This window comes from Perognathus longimembris, chromosome 7 (genome assembly GCF_023159225.1).
Source record: "Perognathus longimembris pacificus isolate PPM17 chromosome 7, ASM2315922v1, whole genome shotgun sequence".
Taxonomy (NCBI): Eukaryota; Metazoa; Chordata; class Mammalia; order Rodentia; family Heteromyidae; genus Perognathus; species Perognathus longimembris.
In genome coordinates, this window is record NC_063167.1 from 45484439 (window position 1) to 45504112 (window position 19674).

The 19674-nt window shown below is 36.8% G+C and overlaps 1 protein-coding gene and 1 long non-coding RNA gene across 4 annotated transcripts in view; one reads left to right on the forward strand and one right to left on the reverse strand.

Moving 5' to 3' along the window:
- Lepr (leptin receptor) overlaps positions 1-19674 on the forward strand; it is a 69921-nt gene that overhangs the window by 30678 nt on the left and 19569 nt on the right. For all 3 annotated transcript variants that reach the window (XM_048351500.1, XM_048351501.1, XM_048351499.1), the window contains 7 exons: positions 3674-3882; positions 8009-8151; positions 10005-10149; positions 13265-13555; positions 13714-13831; positions 16705-16904; positions 19232-19380. In XM_048351500.1, coding sequence (XP_048207457.1) covers positions 3674-3882; positions 8009-8151; positions 10005-10149; positions 13265-13555; positions 13714-13831; positions 16705-16904; positions 19232-19380 — 1255 coding nt within the window. The remainder of the gene's footprint in view (positions 1-3673; positions 3883-8008; positions 8152-10004; positions 10150-13264; positions 13556-13713; positions 13832-16704; positions 16905-19231; positions 19381-19674) is intronic.
- On the reverse strand, positions 9544-9994 carry LOC125355270. The gene is made up of 2 exons (XR_007211633.1): positions 9822-9994; positions 9544-9606 (listed from the first exon to the last, which is right to left on the reverse strand). It is a non-coding gene; the product is annotated as an uncharacterized LOC125355270 (long non-coding RNA).

The window sequence follows — 19674 nt, forward strand, 5'->3', positions numbered from 1 at the left end:
TTCCTCCTCTTGTCCTTGTTGATTTTACATTTGTTTGGTGATATTTTACATGGAACAGTAACTTGATGGAGCTTTCTGTAAGTGTGCATGGGAAAATTTCTGAAAGAAGCTGCTTCTTTAAAACTATGAAGTACTATAATATATATTATATGTATAATTATATAATGTATTTTTATCACTAAGGATATATACTCTGATATATATGTCTCAAAATTTATGATTTCTTCAATAAAAGCAATCCTGTTTTAGATTAAAAAAAATACCACAATTTATCAATATTTCACATTCTTCTTTGTAACTGTATGTATGTGTGTATGTATTTTTGTGCCAATCCTGGGGCTTAAACTCAGGCAGGAATTAGGTGCTGTGGTGCCGTCCAGATTTTTGTTCAAGGTTACTCCTCAGCTACTTGAGTCACAGAACCACTTCCAGCTTTTTGTTGATTAATTGGAGACACATAATCATTACAATGCAAATATTGAAGGATGTTTGAATAAAACTAACTTAAAAATTGAAAAAAATCTGGACTCCAGTAGCTCACACCTATAACCCTAGCTACTCAGGCGGCTGAGATCTAAGGATCATGGTTCATAGGCAGCCTGGGCAGAAAGGTCTGCGAGACTCCTATCTACAATTAACCACAAAAATCCAGGAGTGGAGCTGTGGTTCAAGTATTAGACAGCTAGCCTTAGCATAAAAGCTAAGGGACAGCACCCATGCTCCAAGTTCAAGTCCCACCAGGACCAGGGGGAAAAAAAAAGAATCTTACAGACTTTCCTGCCCAGGCTGGCTTTGAACCATGATCCTCAGATCTTAGCCTCCTATAGGATCTCAAGCATGAGCTACTGATGCCCGGCTTGCTTTTTTCCCCCATTTTTTTCTTTATTGTCAAAGTGTGATACAGAGGGGTTACAGCTGCATATGAAGGGCAGTGAGTACATTTCTTGTTCGACTTGTTACCTCCTCCCTCATTCCCCCCTCCCCCTCCCCCTCTCCTCTCCCCCCCACCGGCTGTTTTAACATTTGATATATTTTTTAAAAATATATTTTATTGGCTTTGTTTAAAGATACAAATAAAATTAAAAACATTAAATCATGCTGTCTCTGATTCAAAACAATAGTTATAGTCCCAAAATCCTGGCATGGAAGTGCTCCCGTGTAATCCCAGCACTTGAGACTCTGAGGTAGGAGGATTCCAAGTTCAAGGCCAGCCTAGACCAAGTAGCAAGACCCTGCCTCCACAAATCAAAACACCAAATAGAAATAAAACTTTTCTGAGAATAATTTTATGCAATTATTGTCTCAAAGAGCCCCAACAACCTTGTAAACATGGTTAGTATAGGCATTGTCATTGTTTTACTGATTAAGGGAACTGAGGCTGACATTATGAAAGTGCTTGACTTTGGTCTTATGACTGATCAGCAAATGGAAATACTTGACTTTAGGTCTTGGTGTTGGTACAGTACCATTTTTACAATCATAATATCCCATATGGAGTGCCTAGCAGATTCCCTCACAAAATGGACCTTTATGAATGTTGTCTTCTCATTGTTTCTTATTAAAGCAAAAACTTGAAGATTTGTCATCAGTAGAAACACTCAGCATTAGTGGGCTGTGATTAAGTTCCATTTTTTTCATGTTTTGTTTCTATGCAAATGATCATGTATATGCCAGTTAGTGAAGTTTGTAAAGCAATGCAGTTTTTCTACTCTGAATATTAACTCTTGTGCTTACAGTAGTTTATCATTGGGAATGTCTGTAGGTGTGTGGGATTTCTGAAAATGCAGTCATGTTCATTCTCTCTCTGTATCCCCAAGGTCTTTAAAAGTGTGGAGCAATCTTGATGAAGCAGTGGATGTTTAAGAGAGTATGGAGACTGTGATGTGAAGTGCTGTTAGTCCCTGTTGTGTCTACTCTGAAATCTTACTAAAGCTAAGACTTCTTAATTTAGGAATAGGTAGAATTAAAGAAAAATCTCATGAATCAGGAATAACAATATTCTGGAATTGGGATGCATCTTGTTATTCTTTACACCCCACATTCAGTAAACTTGCTAACCTAGTTACAATTTTTTCCGCATTGAATTACTCACTTAGGAATTTACAATGATAGACAAAGTGATGCTTCATTTTTTTCTGAGATTAAAAAATTCTATTATTTTGTATATAGAGATAATTGTATCTCTACTAGGATACAATTGATTGATACACAATAAACAATGCTTACTTAAAGTATAAAATAGGTAGGTTTTGATATGTAAACTTTCTCATAAAACCATCACTATCATAAAGAAATGAATTTATCAGTCACAAAATATCCTTCTGCCCTTTCCTAATCTCATGGAAATGACTGATCTAGTTTCTGACAACAATGGTTTGCTTGCATTTCTGGAATTTTAATTAAATGGGATCATATAATATGTCATCAAGTTATTTTTTCCTAGCATGTTTACTATGAAGTTCACCAATATGTATATCAATGTCTCATTTCTTTTCATTGGTGAGTAGCATGCCATTGTATGTATATATACCACAGTGTGTTATTCATTTACCTGTTGATAGACAATTCAGCTGTGTAAAGTTTTAGGAGATTGAAAATAAAGCTTTCTAATTCTCTGGAATTGACATTGTTTTCAGTTCTAGAATGAATACCTGGGAGTATAATGGTTTCAATTCATTCTGTAAGGTGTTTAACGACTTAAGAAATTAACAAGATTTTTCAAAAGTGTGACATTTTATATAACAAGATTTTTCAAAAGTGTGACAGATATATATGAGTTATTAAACAGTTTCCAGTAAGTTTAATTTTGCTAACTTCACTTATAGATTCATGGCTAGTGGATTTGGGGATTGTTTATCTCTAACATTCGCTATTCCTTTTTCTTCTCTAATCCACTCAAACAGTGCCTCATTACAAATGTATTATTTCCATATATACATGATCTTGTGTATGCATATGTATTTATCCTTTAGAGCTAAAATCCACAAGTGAGAGCAAACATGTGGCCTTTGTTTGAGTGTGTGTGTGTGTGTGTGTGTGTGTGCGCACGCGTACACTGGTATTGGGGCTGGAATTTAAGGCTTGAGTGCCCTAATCCCTTAGTTTATTTTGCTCAAGACTGGTGCTCTACCTCTTTAACCACAACTTCACTTCTGGCTTTTTGGTGGTTACTTGGAGATAAGAGTCTTATGCACTTTCCTTCCTGGGCTGGCTTTGAGCCATGATCCTCAGATCTCAGCATCCTGAGTAGCTAGGATTAGAGGTATGAGCTACTGGTACCTGCTTCTTTTGCTCTTCTGAACCTTTTCCTTTTTAACACATTCTGTAGTGGAAATCTTGTGGTCATGAATTCTTTAAGTTTTGATATATCTGAGAAAAGCTTTTATTTCATATTTATTTTTAAAGCTTTTTTTTTTGGCTAGATGCGGTATTTTTAAGACAGAAGTTTTCCTTGTGTTCTCCATTGTTTCTGTATTATATCTTCTTACTTACAAGATTTAAGAAAATTCTTCTAAAACTTGTCTTTTTTTTCTGTTTTCTGCATGCATCATCTTTTCCAGAAACCCTTTAAGCTGGGTGTCCATAATATCTCTCCTCAATTTGGATTTGGTGTCTTACTTTAAAAATCCTATCCATGCTCATGTTAACACTTAGGTTTTCTTTTTAAATACAGGCATGGAGTGATAGAAGAGCTGCCTGTGGTCCCCCAGACAGACAGTTTTCAGGCTGTGCAGTGTAGCTGTAGAGCTAAGGAATGCTGGGAATGCCACGTGCCTGTCTCTACAGCCAAACTCAACTCTACTCTTCTTATGTATTTAAAAATGACATCCAGTGGCGTAACATTTCAATCACCTCTCATGTCAGTTCAGCCCATAAATGTTGGTAAGTTACAGCTAAGTGAGTATGGAACCAACCTCAACTATCCAGAGGGTGATTGCTTGCAGGTTAAATGTTCTTTTTTTAAACAGGCTTACATCACTTTGACCAAAGCTATAAATCATGTGAAGGTATCACTTCTCCAGTGTGTTAACACTTGTATAAATATCCATGCGCTGTCACTTAACTCTTTTTTTAAACTTTAATCCCGGGTCTATTTAGAGAATATATATTGTTTGGTTTTGTTTTTCCATATCTCACATAGCTATGTCTGAACATTATTCTGAACATTATTATAAGCACGTTTCTCCCTGAATCGATTCATTCAGTAGCTCTTCTTCGGAGATCATACGTGTCAGGATTGTCCTGAGTGCCAGAGGAGCTGTAGACACATAGCTGCTATCTCAGGTGACAAGGGCAATAGTGATGAGGAGACACAAATGATTAAAAATAGGGTAACACTTGCACTATCACTGTATTTTATCTGAGTACATTGGAAACTGTATATACTGGATTAGAACTAGGAAAGTGAAAGGGAATACCAAAATTGAGAGACACAGGATAAAAAGACAAACGATTCCAAAAGCAATACTTGCAAAACTGTTTGGTGTAAACCAACTGAACAACTCATGGGGGGAGAGGGAAGGGGAAGGGGGGAGGGGGGAATGAGGGAATAGGTAACAAACAGTACAAGAAATGTATTCAGTGCCTAATGTATGAAACTGTAACCTCTGTGTACATCACTTTGACAATAAGTAAAAAATAAATAAATAAATAAATAAATAAATAAAATAAAAAATAGGGTAACATGACAACATACTATACAAATTGGTGGTTAAAAAAATAGGCAGCACTCCATTTTCTTACTGCCAAGATCCCCCTTCCTCTTGATAAACTTGAATGTACAATTACAAATGTGAACAATATAGACACATTTTGTATATTATATGTAACTCAGCATCATTACTCTTTTAGAGTGTAGTATTTGAACTAAATGTAGAAGTGTTACCCATGTAAAACTTCAGACAAAAGATGTCCCAGGCTGGAAGAAGACAATTGCAAAATCCCTGTGGGGGTAGGACTATGACTCAAGGGGTAGACTGCTTGATTGGCAAGCGTAAGACTCAGTTCTTGCATGGTCCTGGCACCATGCAAAAAAGGAATGATGATTTGAGGAACAACAGAATGAGCCATTGTCCTTGGAGTGAATGAGACATGGCAGTAGTCAAAGATAAAGGTAGACTTGCCTGGGTTCAGAGATATCACAGGCCAATCCAGATATTGTTCCAACAGCAATAGACTTTCAAATTAGAATGATGTAATTAGATACATGTTTGTATGTCTTATATTTACATTGTGGAGCATAAAATTGGTAAGGGAAGGGTAAAGGATAGTTGGATGAGCAGAAAGAAGAGTCCAGGCAAGGTTTTGAGGATAGGCTAGTTGCTTTAGGGCTGCAGGAAGTTAAAAAAAAAGTACAGAATTGATGATATTAGGATGAATTTAGGAAGTTGTAATGACTGGGCTTTCTAGTAGATTAGGTTGTAGAATGTGAAAGACAGAGAGGAATCCATGATAACAACTTTCAGAACTTAGACCTGAACATCTTAGTAACTGGTATTATGAGTTACCCCAAGGTAGGGAGACTCAGAGAGGACTACGTAGATATGTGTGCAGAAACCCTGCTCTGTATTTGGAGCACATTGTCTTGGAGATGCTCATTAGAAGCTTTGGAGATACTGAGTAGGCAATTGCATATAGGAGTCTAAAGATCAGGGGAAATATATATTTGGTGGTTGTTAGCATATGGGGTTGTGTGAGGTTACCTATTTAGAGTCAGGAAGAAAAAGAGCACACTGGCGTTGATGAGAGATGTGGGTGATGAAGAGTATCTTGGTTAGGACCTGGATGCAAAGTGGAGAGTCAGTAGTGCCATGTCTTCTGAAGGGGTTGCTCTGTTAGAAGTTCAGGTGGTAGCCGGTCACTGGTGGCGCATGCCTGTAATCTTAGCTACTCAGAAGGCTGAGATCTGACGACTGCAGTTCAAAGCTAGCCTGGGCAGGAAAGTCCATGAGACCCTTAACTTCAGTTATCCACCAGAAAACTAGAAGTGGCATTGTGGCTCAATAGTGCTAGCCTTGACGTGAAGAGCTCAGGGATAGTGCCAGGCCCAGAGTTCAAGCCCCACAACCGACCAAAAACAACAACAAAAAAGAGTACAAGTGATGGGAGTAAATCTGGAAGAAAATAATAAAAATTGGTTTTCCATTGTTAATGTGCATTGGTATGTAGAAGGGAAATGAACAACAGCTTGTAATGTTCTGATATTGCTTCTCTTTGGTGTCTTTTTTGTGTTATTCTGATCACGGGAATTCAACCAGATCTACTTGTGGCTTTTAGACTTGAGTGTTTGGCTATTTTGCTTTGCTATGAATTAAGGGAAATTAGTGACATATCATATAATATGAAACCTTAATAACTTTGACTAAAGGGAAATGGTATAAATTCTGTGGGAATTCTTGATAATATGGATTGTGAAAAATATCTCATGCTATTTTATTTATTACCCCTGATATCACTGTAACTGATTTTAGTACCCTGGATATTGTATATACATGTATTGGAACTAGGGAAGGGAAGAGGGAATATCAAAATGGAGAGACAAAAAATAAAAAGACAAACCAATGCAACAGCAATACTTACAAAACTATATGTTGTAAACCAACAGCACAACTCAAGGGCGGGGGGGGGAGTGGTGAGGGAAAATGAGGGAGGAAGTAACAAGTTGGATAAGAAATGTACTCACTGCCACTCTAACCCCTCTGTACAACACGTTGACAATAAATACATTAATTAATTAAAAATAACAAAAAAGTAAAATTCAAATCATTAAATGTTTCAATGTAATTTTTACATACTTGAGTAATTCCAACTAATTATGAGAACCCTTGCAAATAGATATGTAAAGAAGAAAATATATAATCTATTCTCTATCATTTTGGTCTTCAATATAAATTTATATAAATATTTTATTAACTTTAACAAGTCAAGAATACAAGTATAAATAAGTGATTAACTTAAAAAAATTTTTTTGCCAGTGCTGGGTCTTGAACTTAAGGCCTGAGCACTGTCCCTGGCTTCTCTTTGCTCAAGGCTAGCACTCCACCACTTGAGCCACAGTGCCACTTCTAGCTTTTTCTATACATTTGGGGCTGAGGAATCGAACCCAGGGCTTCCATATATGCGAGGCAAGCACTCTACCACTAGGTCATATTCACAGCCCCTAACGTTTTAAATTTGAAAACATACATTTTCATTATTTTTGTTTGATAAAATGATTTACTCTTTAAAAACTTTATTCATTTTGATATAGCATATAATCATTTACATGCAATATGATTTTAATAGCTATCTAGATTTCCAGTATGGAATGAACCATAATTCATTTAACTAATTCTTTATTGTAAAGTGTTTAAATTGTTCCAACACATATTTAAAAATTTTTGTTTTAAAATGTGTTCATATATTGTATTGCCAAATATTTAATATTTAACATAAGTAAACATGAACACATAAATTTCAGTTCAGAAATCATCTATTTCATAAAATTCCTCACTAAGCTATGAAGCTTTATTCCTGTTTCTAAAGCCACCTAGGGCCTGTTAATCACACATTTATTACATGGGAATATTTATCTTGTGGATTATTTGAGTGTCTTTCTATTGCTGTGGTTTAGAATCAACAGTTATGCTAAGGTTTGTACAACCATGTGGATTAAAATAAGCTGTTCTGCCATTTTGCCTCCTAAATACCTGCTAACATAAGTGAGGTGGGTAGAGTCAGAGAGAGACTTCAAGTCAATTTGAGAAGTACTGGGTTAAATAAAGTTAAGTAGGATTTTTGTAGCAGAAAATTACTTATCCCAATTATCTTTATAACTTGGGGGAAGGAAGTGAAGACATGTGGATTGCTATGACAAGGTACATGGTAGTCACAATTGTGGAACTTTCATTTGGTTTTGTAATTAACCTTGAATAAGATAGTTAAAAAACAAGAGTTTTGAGTTCATCTCACCAATATATGACTGCCACGGAGACTTCCTGACTTAAAAGTATTTTGCTTTTTTCTGAAGTGAAGCCTGATCCACCAGTGGGTTTGCATATGGAAGTTACAGATGATGGTAATTTAAAGATTTCTTGGTACAGCTCAATCTCAGTTCCATTTCCACTTCAGTATCAAGTGAAATATTCAGAGAATTCTACAGTTATAAGAGAAGTAAGTATATTTTAGTAAATAAAACAAAAATTGAGATGTAACTAATCACCCCCAAAAGACCCATAAAAACAATCCTTTTTCTTACAATGTTTGCTCCTTCTAGAACAGAAACACTTGTAATTGAATAATATGTGTGTGTAATATAATAGATACTTTACACTCACTCAGAACCCCAGAGAGTCCAGTTAAGAAACTTTATAGCTGTTTTTCATATAGCCACTGATTTTACATTTTATTTTCATTTTTTATTACTTAATATATTCATTTACATGCAATGTGCACAATTTTACTGTGAAGGCTGTCAAACCTTATTTCATTCACTAAGTACTTATTGAGTACTTACTTGATGCCAGGATATGATCTAGTACATTTGGATTCCTTGGGATTGTAGAACCAGGTAAGAGGAGTTTGCATGTGATGGTTGATGATAAAGGGTTGTAATAGAGGAAGTTGAGACAGGCTGCACTGAGAGGTAGCATCTTGGTAAGAATTTGAAGGAGCTGAGGTTGTGGGTATCTGGGGAAAATGGATTCCAAGAACAAAAATGTAGAGGCTAGCCCTGTGGTTTTATGGTTATTTTAGAAATGGAGTCTGACAGACTTTTCTGCCTGGGTTGGCTGTGAACCATGACCTTCAGGTCTCAGCCTCCTGAGCAGACAGTGTTACAGGCAAGAGCCACTGCATACAACAAATCATATTTGTTCATTTTGTTGCTGTTGATCAAAGCTGGTTTGACTTGTTTTTTTTTTTTCCAGTAGTGGTAATTGAATTTGGGACTTTGTGCTTGCTAAGCAAGTGTCATATCCCATTTACCTCAGCCCCAGACACAGGTTGAGCTAATATTTTTTAAAGCTTTATTTTCACCAGCAGTGGCAGGTTGGAGAGGGGAAGTGTCATGTCTGGAAACACAGTTAGGGATACTGAAGGCTTCTGTGTTCTCATCTGTAAAGTGAACCTAACTATGTTTCAAATGTGAGTGAGCTGATACTGCCTCATGCGTTACTGATGCTTTTCATTATTTTCAGACTGTGACCTGTTTCTGTTTCCTTCATCTTATGGTTTTAGAGTCCAGAGAATTTAGTTACATTGAAGCACATTACATTGGAAACCTAAATGTATTCCCTAAACAGTTTCTTAGCTAGAGGATTTTTAATGCAGGCTTTGGATTCAGATGTTTTCCTTCTGGTTTGTAAGCTGTGTTTTGACGTATGCCATATAACTTATGATCTGGCTCAGTTTCTCAGAAATCATTTACACTCTCTGCCTGTGAACCACTCCTTCAGGAGCTAGGATAGTCTCTAATTCTCCCCCCACCCCTTTTTTATCCCAGGTATATAGATGGCAGCAGTTAGCTTCAATTCTCAGTATTCTAAAGGGCTTACACTCATTGTCATCCAGATAAGAGTATTTGACAACTGTCATATGATGTTTTGATCCTAGGGCAATTGACGTTTTCTTTTTTTTTTTTTTTTGCCGGTCCTGGGCCTTGGACTCAGGGCCTGAGCACTGTCCCTGGCTTCTTCTCGCTCAAGGCTAGCACTCTGCCACTTGAGCCACAGCACCGCTTCTGGCCGTTTTCTGTATATGTGGTGCTGGGGAATCGAACCTAGGGCCTCGTGTATCCGAGGCAGGCACTCTTGCCGCTAGGCTATATCCCCAGCCCAATTGACGTTTTCTTGACTAGTGTACAACCATTTGTTATTTGTTCATTGATTTCTGTTTTAATTCAAGTATGACTAGATACCTCCCCTGTAGCATATAATTTTTTTTCATGGAGACTTGCTTATGATCACTTTTAGTTAAGGCTCCACACTGACTTTGGTGGTCTGATGTTTGAACATGATATTTAATAGGGGAATGAAGTTGTGTCAGCTACATCCCTTCTGGTAGACGGCGTGCTTCCTGGGTCCTCCTATGAGGCTCAGGTGAGGGGCAGGAGGCTGGATGGGCCCGGAGTCTGGAGTGACTGGAGTTCGCCTCGTGTCTTTATCACTCAAGGTATGTCTTATAATAGAGTGAAATATACTTCAGGAATTTGCCGTTGGCATAGCATAAACATCTGAGATTGTATGCCCCTAAAATCAAATAGAGGACACAATATTAATATTTTACTTAAATGTTGAACAGGCTGAATTAACTGAAATTATAGTGGAGCTCCTATGTTTTTCTGCTTTCAAAGAGCAGTAGTTTTTAGTGAATTTCTCTTCATAGGAAAAAATAGATGAAAAGTTGAGTTGGTCACATGAATGCACACCTACAAACGCAGCACTTGAGAGGCTGAGGCAGAAGAATTGCCAGCGCAAAACCTTCCTGGACTATGTAGAGAAATCCTTCTCTAAATCGATCAATCCGTCAGTCAGCCAATAATATAAGGTTTCTCACTTAACTTCAGAACACCAGTTGTTTTGATGATTTCTTAATTTATATAAAAATCAAATATATTTGACATAAACATAAAATATTAAAATATATTTGAATATCATGTTACTTAATAAATGATTTCTCAATGTAAAGTTTCATAGTTTCGATATTATTTTTAGCAGAAAGACTGAAATTTATTCAGCGCTTCATCATTAAAATGAACTGCAGAGTTTCACACAGAGTCGAGGAGTCCAGCATAGCCCAAATCCTGCCTCACATTTAAATTGTGATTTTATGAAGTCACTGAAGAGATCTTTGACTGGCTGACTGGTTTGTCACAAAAGAAACTATTATTCTTGTTCAGATTACACAGGTTGATTGTGGTTATGTAGAAGCAGCAAGTATCATGTAAAATACTAAGCAAATATTTGTTCTAACTCAAAAAGAGTACTTATTGATCAGTTACTATTTAAAAAGTGTTAGTCAAAAAGGATCATTAAAGGTGTAAGTGAATTGGTTTCAAAGTCTGACAGTTTATAGAAATACCAGCCTCACCATTTAGTTGCAGAATTTCTTAATCTTTCTGTGTCTCAATTTTCTTACCTATAAAATAGAGTTGTTGCCAGGAACTGATGGCTCAGGTCTATAATCAGAGTTACTCAGAAGGCTGTGATCTGAGGATTACCGTTCAAAGCCAGCCTGGGCAACAAAGTCCATGAGACTCTTATATCCAATTAACCACCCAAAGATTGGAAGTTGAGTTGTAGTTCAAGTGAAAGAGTGCTAGACATGAGTACAAAAGCTCAGGAACAGTGCCCAGGCCCCGAATTCAAGCCCTAGGACTGACACACAAAAAAGAGTTTTTATATGGATAAAACAAAATAATGCCATGAGATGCTTATCAGATACCAGAGAATCTAACTCTTGGTAGGCACTCAGTAATAAGGTTTAGATGCTATTACAGTTTGTGAATCTACAGTTTGCATATTCCTAATAATCTTATCTAGAGGAGAGAGGTGATAGACGCTAATTTCTCAGCACAAAGTAAAATTGTGAGAAGAGCTAAATAATGTGTTAAACAAGTAGAACAATTAATTTTGCTTTGGAGACTCATGGATCTATTGTGAACAGATTTACAAGAAGTTAATTTTCTATTTCTGTTTAGCAGATAATTGAGTTTTATTGAATTTAATTTGTTAAAGTTTCTATGTACTTTTAAAATAAAAAAATAATTGCTCTAAGACTTTGAGCTCATTCAGTAAAGAGGTAGTTAGCCCCTGGAAGGCAAGTTAGCGATCTCAGAGGTTTATTGTATGAACTTCTCTCAGTATGTAATGTTCACATGAAAGCTGAGCTTTCCCTCTGGGCTGAGATTATACTCGGTAGTGCTCACAATTGAGTGGTCTGGCTTCTGCTCAATCATTTCAGGCTACTAAGTTTTTTCTTGTTTCAATTTACTATAAACACATAAAACACAAATAAGCTATCAGTACCAAATGGCTTACTGAAAAATCATGCAGTCAAAATAGACTGTTTTTCTTTCTTTTCTTTTTGGCCAGTTCTAGGGCTTGAACTCAGGGCCTGAGTACTGTCCCTGGCTTCCTTTTGATCAAGGCTAGCACTCTACCACTTGGGACACAGCACCCACTTCCAGCTTTTTCGGTGTATGTAGTGCTAAGAAATTGAACCCAGGGCTTCATACATGCTAGGCAAGCACTCTACCACGCCACATTCCCAACCTCCCCCCCTTTTTTTTTAATGAACCACAATGAAAATAGATTCTTCTTAGCCTACTTTTATCCTATTCTTCCTTCACAGTGATAGGGTCTATCAATGTACCTTTCTGACTGGCAAACTAAGTTTCTAATAAATGGATCTAAAAAGAATGGAATAAATAGCACAAAGACAGTAAACGTTATATTTGTCCTCCAACACAGGACACTGGCATTGAGTAACTCAGAATGGTGCTACAAATCAGTATTTACACCTTGCCCTGCCTCTTGGGATGGTTTATTGGTTATATTGCATTCCCTAATAAATTGTCTTATTTTTTACTTTCTCTGCTTTACCTATTTTTTTTTTAATTTTCAGGTACTTGAACAAGACAGTAGAAATACCCATCTTTTCTTTCTGAATTTTATCTCATGGCAGTTTAAGAATTCTTCCCAGGTTTCATTGGTTCTTTTTCTTTTTTTTTTTTTGGCCAGTCCTGTGCCTTGGACTCAGGGCCTGAGCACTGTCCCTGGCTTCTTCCCGCTCAAGGCTAGCACTCTGCCTCTTGAGCCACAGCGCCGCTTCTGGCCGTTTTCTGTATATGTGGTGCTGGGGAATCGAACCTAGGGCCTCGTGTATCCGAGGCAGGCACTCTTGCCACTAGGCTATATCCCCAGCCCCTTCATTGGTTCTTAAAAGCAGTGGCTGACGGATAATATGTCACTGGAACTGTACTTTATTGCAGTTGTTATTATCTGCTTAGAACTTAGATTACTCACTAAAACATGTTTCATGGTGAGCAAATCTGTAGGTTTAGAAGATATCAAAGGCATCACAGAAGCTCAGCCACTTGGGAACTGAAGTTGTGAGACTTGACTGTCAATGAACAGGCAATTAGGGTTGTTCAGTTTCTTGGTACACTGGTTTTATTGTTGACAGAGTATAACCCTGAACTGTGTTGTGGATCTTACATAGTGTATGTTGCTTCAATGATGGTGTCTGTCTTTATCTCATCTCCTTTCTCTTTCCCACATTATAGATGTCCTATACTTCCCAGCTAAACTCTTGACAAGTGCTGGGTCGAATGTGTCTTTTCAATGCGTCTATAAACATGCAGACCAGTTTGTGTCTTCTGCAAAGATTGTTTGGTGGATGAATTTAGCTGAGAAAATCCCTCAAGGTCAATATACGGTTGTGAGTGACCTTGTTAGCAAAGTCACTTTCCCCAACGCAAAAGCCACCAAACGCCGAGGGAAGTTCACATATGACGCAGTGTACTGCTGCAGTGAGCAGGAGTGCCACCACCGCTATGCCGAGTTACATGTGCTCGGTAAGGACTCCACAGTCTTCTTCCTTTGGTCTCACAAGATAACTGTTATTGTAGACCTGATAGCAGAGTCCTATTAACCAGTAGATAAAATATTTTTGTCATTAATTGTTTTTGGTGTTTTTTTGTTCTATATTAATATTTTAATGTGTTTTAAATAGATGTCAATATCAATATATCATGTGAAACTGATGGGTACTTAACTAAAATGACTTGCAGATGGTCAGCCAATCCAATCCGATCACTTGTGGGAAATTCTTTGCAGTTAAGATATCACAGGTGAGTATGATTTTTTGCTCATTTTTTTATCTGTGAGTAGGATAAGATATTTTCTGTTGAAATAACCACCATAACAGTAGTTGCCTAGATTTTCTGCAGAAGGTAGAATATAACTAATTTAGAAATTTTAAAATATTTCACATAGGAGGTTAAGAAAATTTGAATTTGTTTTTATTTTATGTTACTTTGTCTGACAACTCATTATCTTTAATCCAGGGTATTTATTTATTTGTGGTGCTGATCCTGAGCCTTGAACTCAGGTTCTGGCTTCTGTTCCTGAGCTTTTTTGCTCAAGGCTAGTGCTCTATCACTTGAGCACTAGCTCCATTTCTGGCTCTTTGGTGGTTAATTGGAGATAAGAGCCTCATGGAATTTCCTTCCCCCGGCTGGCTTTGAACCATGATTCTCAGTTCTTAGCCTCTTGAGTAGATAAGATTATAGTTGTGAGCCACTGGTGATAGGCTACAGTTGAGTTTTAACTCATCAATGATATGAAAGAGAAGTTTATATGCATTTAAATTTGACTCACAGAACTGTCTAGAGTAGAACTTGGAGGATTACAAATATTTAACATCAATTGGCTAAAGATTAATGTTTAAAACAGAGTCAAAGAGGGAAAGATTCTAAGAGACAATATGAATGGTAAGGAGCCAGGTAAGCTGTTGTACACCTGTAATCACAGCTACTTAGAAGACAGAGGCAGAAGGATTAAGAGTTCCAGGCTAGCCCAGGCAAAGTTGGAAAGACCCTATCTCAAAAACAAAATACATAGGCTGGTGGTGTGGCTCAAGTTGTAGAGTGTCCCCCTAGCAAACTCAAGGCCCTGCGTTCAAACCCCAGTATCACTAAAAGTAAACAAACTAACTACAAAATACAAGTGATAGAGAGCTTGCCTTGTATATGCAAAGCCCTAGGTTCGGTCTCTTGGTGACATTATTGTGAAATAAATAATAAAAATAATAAGTTCCAATAAGGAGAAGTTTGCATTGTACTTGCTTATTTTTAACTTTATTTTTATTAAGGCATCTCATAGCATTTCTCTTGCCTTTCATTTATTTTGATTAGTGGAGATAACACATAATTAAAATATTTTATGGTCATTTTCAAATATGCATTCTGCCATTAAACACTGTGCTCTACTGCTTATTTGTTATTGGAGGCTTTCAGTTTGTACAACATGCTCATTTATTCTTAGAATCTCAAATTTCAACTTGAAGAATATATCCCCTCACTCAAATACTGCAGTATAAATTCTGGTCCTAATTCTTTGAGTCTATTACTATGTAGTGTTAGGATAAATGTGCCAATTTCTGAAATGAGAAAAAAGCTGCCTTAAGCCTGCGAATAGCTACCTTAAACCTGCCAGCTTTGAGTATTTTTAACTGAATAAAAAGTTTAATCTGGGCACTGGTGGTTCACACCTGTAATCCTAGCTACTCAGGAGGCTGAGAGCTAAGGATTGCAGTCTGAAGCCAGCCCCAGCAGAGAAGTCCCTGTGAGACTCTTATCTTCAATTAACCACTCCAGAACCAGAAGTAGAGCTGTGGCTCAAAGTGGTAGAGCGCTAGCCTAGAGCCGAAGAGCTCAGGGACAGTGCTCAGCCCTGAGTTCAAACCCCACAGCCAACCGAAAAAAACAGAAAACAACACAAAAAACAGTTCATAGTAATGTGATTTTACTTTTATAATATGTCTTTGTGTTCTTTAAATGGTGTTTTCATGAAACAGGATGAGCTTGTGGAAAACTTTCTATAAGCTCGTAGCTCATCTACCGTACTAACATTTCCAGAATACCCATGAAACTAGCTCTATGTCACTGTGTCCTTCAGCCTCAGACTTACAAGATATCTGTGAGAATTAACAAAGCATTTTGTTTAATTATAATTAAATGTTCTAATGTCTAGAAAACATTCAGGAATAGTTAATTGCTCTCATGATAATGATGCTAAGCATTTGTTCCAAGTGCACTATTCCTACATTTTGCTTCTGCACTGCTCGGGCTGGCAAGCCTCTTCCTGTTTGCTTTTTGTCCCCTCATTTATTTTTTTCCCCTTACTTATTCCCTCCCTCCCTTCCCTCCTTCCTCCCCTCCCTCCCTCTTACACACACACACACACACACACACACACTACATCCATATCAATAATCTTGAGAAGAAAAAAAAACTTCCAAAAATGATAGAGAACATAGTCCATTTTTTATTTTCTTCTGACTTTCTCTCTGTGCTCTTCACTACTACTTTAGCCATTTAAATGCTATATTCAGAACAAATAGTAGGGGAAACACTGTGCTTCCCCGTGTATGTACTGAGGTTGAAACTCAAAATTTTAACTGTTCTAATGTCTGAGAAAATGAGTAATACACTTGACTATATTGTTCATATACATGTCAGGTATCATTTCAATTTAGACAAGAAAGTATTATGGCATTGTTAAGTTACATTGTCAGTTATATTGTCAATTGTTGGTCGAATTTAATTCCTTATTTAAAAAGTATGAAGAAGCAACCTTATTCCTATCCTGGGAGTTGAGATGATTATTTCTAATCGATACTTAAAGAATGTATCACTAATATAAAATGTTAGCTTGACTTTCAAGCTATTATAGATTTTATCTCTAACTGGATTATATTCTTTTTAGAGACTTTTAAGTGTATAACTCTAATTAATGATGAATAAAATATTTCATAGGTATTGCTGCTTCTATGGAAAGATAGAGGTTGTGAAATAACTGGGAATTTAAGAATGCTTTTCTAATTAAAAACATTTATTTTCAGATGGAGAAAAATGTTTCTTTTAGAACAGTTCAGAATTCTCAAATATCAGTATTGCTTTGATCAAGGCTGTGTGTTAATTGGCTATTTTTGTGTCTTTAGGAGCAGTCTTTATTGTTCTGATAGTCCATCTATTCATACTGTATCTGAGCCCAAAGATTGCTATTTGCAGAAGGATGGCTTTTATGAGTGTGTTTTCCAGCCAATCTTTCTATTATCTGGCTACACAATGTGGATTAGGGTAAACCACTCATTAGGTTCACTCAACTCCCCACCAACATGTGTTGTTCCTGATTCTGTAGGTAAGTAGTAAAATTGGATGCAAGTTAATTCGGGATTAATATTGTGCATTGCCATTTTCTAATCACACTATTTTTAAAAGAAAATTGTTTCTGTTTATAGTAAAATTCACAAGATGGTCAGCCTTAGAAAAATGTTTTAAGTCTATCTTGTATTATTAATTGGCATGCTTCTTCATAGGTATAGATAACTTAGTCCATAGCAATTGGAACATTTTCAGCATACTACTCTATGAATTACAAAATATACTAGGATGATGGCATATTCATGACATTTAGAATATTCTTTTCAGCAGGTGTTTTGAGATCTAAGAATTCAGGGAACCCTTGAGATGTAGTACATAGCTCCAGTATAATTGTGATTTTTTGAGAAATCACTTATTTCTAATGGTAACTTCTAAGAGAAGTTAAAGAATAGTTATTGTTTCTATACACTATATTGTTGGGTGTTATGCCAAAAATCAATATTTTACTCAATGTTTAATTAGAGAACATTTAAATTAAAATGTACATTTTGCTAATACAGGATACCCTTGTCTTAATTATGATTTTTTTAGTATAAAGTTTCCATGTAATTCACTTTCTCCTGTATGTAACTTCATTGTGCAAGGTATTATGGGTACTAAATAAATTAGGACAGCAAAGAAACCTCCTATCCATCAACACACATGTACCAATCACATGTACACATGTAATATGACAGAGGCAATGTGGATTCAGTAATATATGCTCTCTGAGTAATCTGTGCTGTATTGTCTTTTTGAAACTAATGTCTTAGTAGAAAAAAAAAGCAATGTGCAAATTCAACCTGGAAATCAGTGGCAGCTCCACCACTTACTAGCTTTGCAAGCTTGGATATGTCACATAAATACTTTGGATTGCAAGTGTGCAGAGAGGACTTTGAAAATAATCACTAAGAAAAGTAGCATTCCTGTCCCTCTTTTGGGGGCCTTTATGGTGCCAGGCATTCACCTATTAGGTACTGGGTCATTTAGATGTGCATGAGAGCCATTGTGAGCTGGTTTTAGAAGTGTTCTGTGGAGAGCAGTTCTTTAGCCATTAGTATGCAAGTACAGTACTTAAATATTTTTAAACTCCTGTACTTTCTCAATTGGTTCTACACCCTCTACACGAAACCCTCCTCTCATTGTGCAGATAGGTAATCAGGACAGGAGCTCCAGAGGCTCACACTTAGGCTTTCAGCTTTTTGTATCAAATATCCCAAGATTTTATTTGTCTTTTACTATTTGGAAGAGTGGTTTAAATGTAGAAATTATGAATTCAGAGATAATGTTTGTGTTGGATATGTCTAAGCTAAAGATGATAGATTAATATTGATACTTATGTTTTCAGTATGATATCTTTTACATGTAGTGCCAAGGATTCCATTTCTTTTTTTCTTTTCTTTTTACTTGGCCTTGAGGATCAAAGCTAAGGCCTCATACATGTTAGACAAGGCCTGTGTCACAGAGTTATATTATACTCCCAGACATTAACTCCTTCCTTTCTCTTTGAACTTGCCCTTGCCCTTCCCCTTCCCTTCCCATGAATTGAACCCAGGGCCTTGCTTGTGCTAAGCAAGCATTCTATCACTGAGTCACATCCGACTAGTCTCAATGGCTCAATTTCTAATGAGGTATTTTATTAACTTATAAACTGCCATGCATAATTGCTTATTGATTTTTTTTCCAGGAAACTCTCTGAGAAATAGTTAATTGTTATATATTACATAAAAGTATAGGGGCTGGGGATATGGCCTAGTGGTAGAGTGCTTGCCTCGTACACACGAGGCCCTGGGTTCAATTCCCCAGCACCACGTATACAGAAATCGGCCAGAAGTGGTGCTGTGGCTCAAGCGGCAAAGTGCTAGCCTTGAGCAAAAAGAAGCCAGGGACAGTGTTCAGGCCCTGAGTCCAAGGCCCAGGACTGGCAAAAAACAACAACAAGGGCTGGGGATATGGCCTAGTGGCTAGAGTGCCTGCCTCGTATTCATGAGGCCCTGGGTTCAATTCCCCAGCACCACATATACAGAAAATGGCCAGAAGTGGCACTGTGGCTCAAGTGGCAGAGTGTTAGCCTTGAGCAAAAAGAAGCCAGGGACAGTGCTCAGGCCCTGAGTCCAAGCCCCAGGACTGGCCAAAAAAAAAAAAAAAAAAAAGTATAGAGATTAAGGGTGAGGTAATGAGAAAGTTTAAAAAAGATTTTAGATTATGCATATGAACTATTAAATAGAATTTTTATGACTTGTAGATATTATGTGCTATACTATGATATTTAAGCACACTGGTGTTTACATTGCCATTCCATAATACCATTATTACAATTTCTAGTGAGACCGCTTCCTCCATCTAGTGTGAAAGCAGAAATGACAGTAAACATCGGATTATTGAAAGTATCCTGGGAAAAGCCACTCTTTCCAGAGAATAGTCTTCTGTTCCAGATTCGATATGGGCTAAGTGGGAAAGAAATGCAATGGAAGGTATCTTTACTTAGAAATTTTTTTCAGTTTGCCTCACTAAGTTCTAATTTATTTCAATGTGGAAAAGTTTGTTTTAATGTAAGGCTGATTTTATTGGTATGAAAAAAGTATATTATCCTGTATTTTCATTAGCTTGTTCACAGTCTTTAAACCCTTTTACAGAACAACATTTCTGGATCAATCTTTTTCCAAACTGTTTCACAAACATGAATCCTATCAGACATATCCTTAAAATAGGTTTAGTGACACCTGCATTAGTGTATCTCTGTAGGGATGCATTGCAACATATGGCAT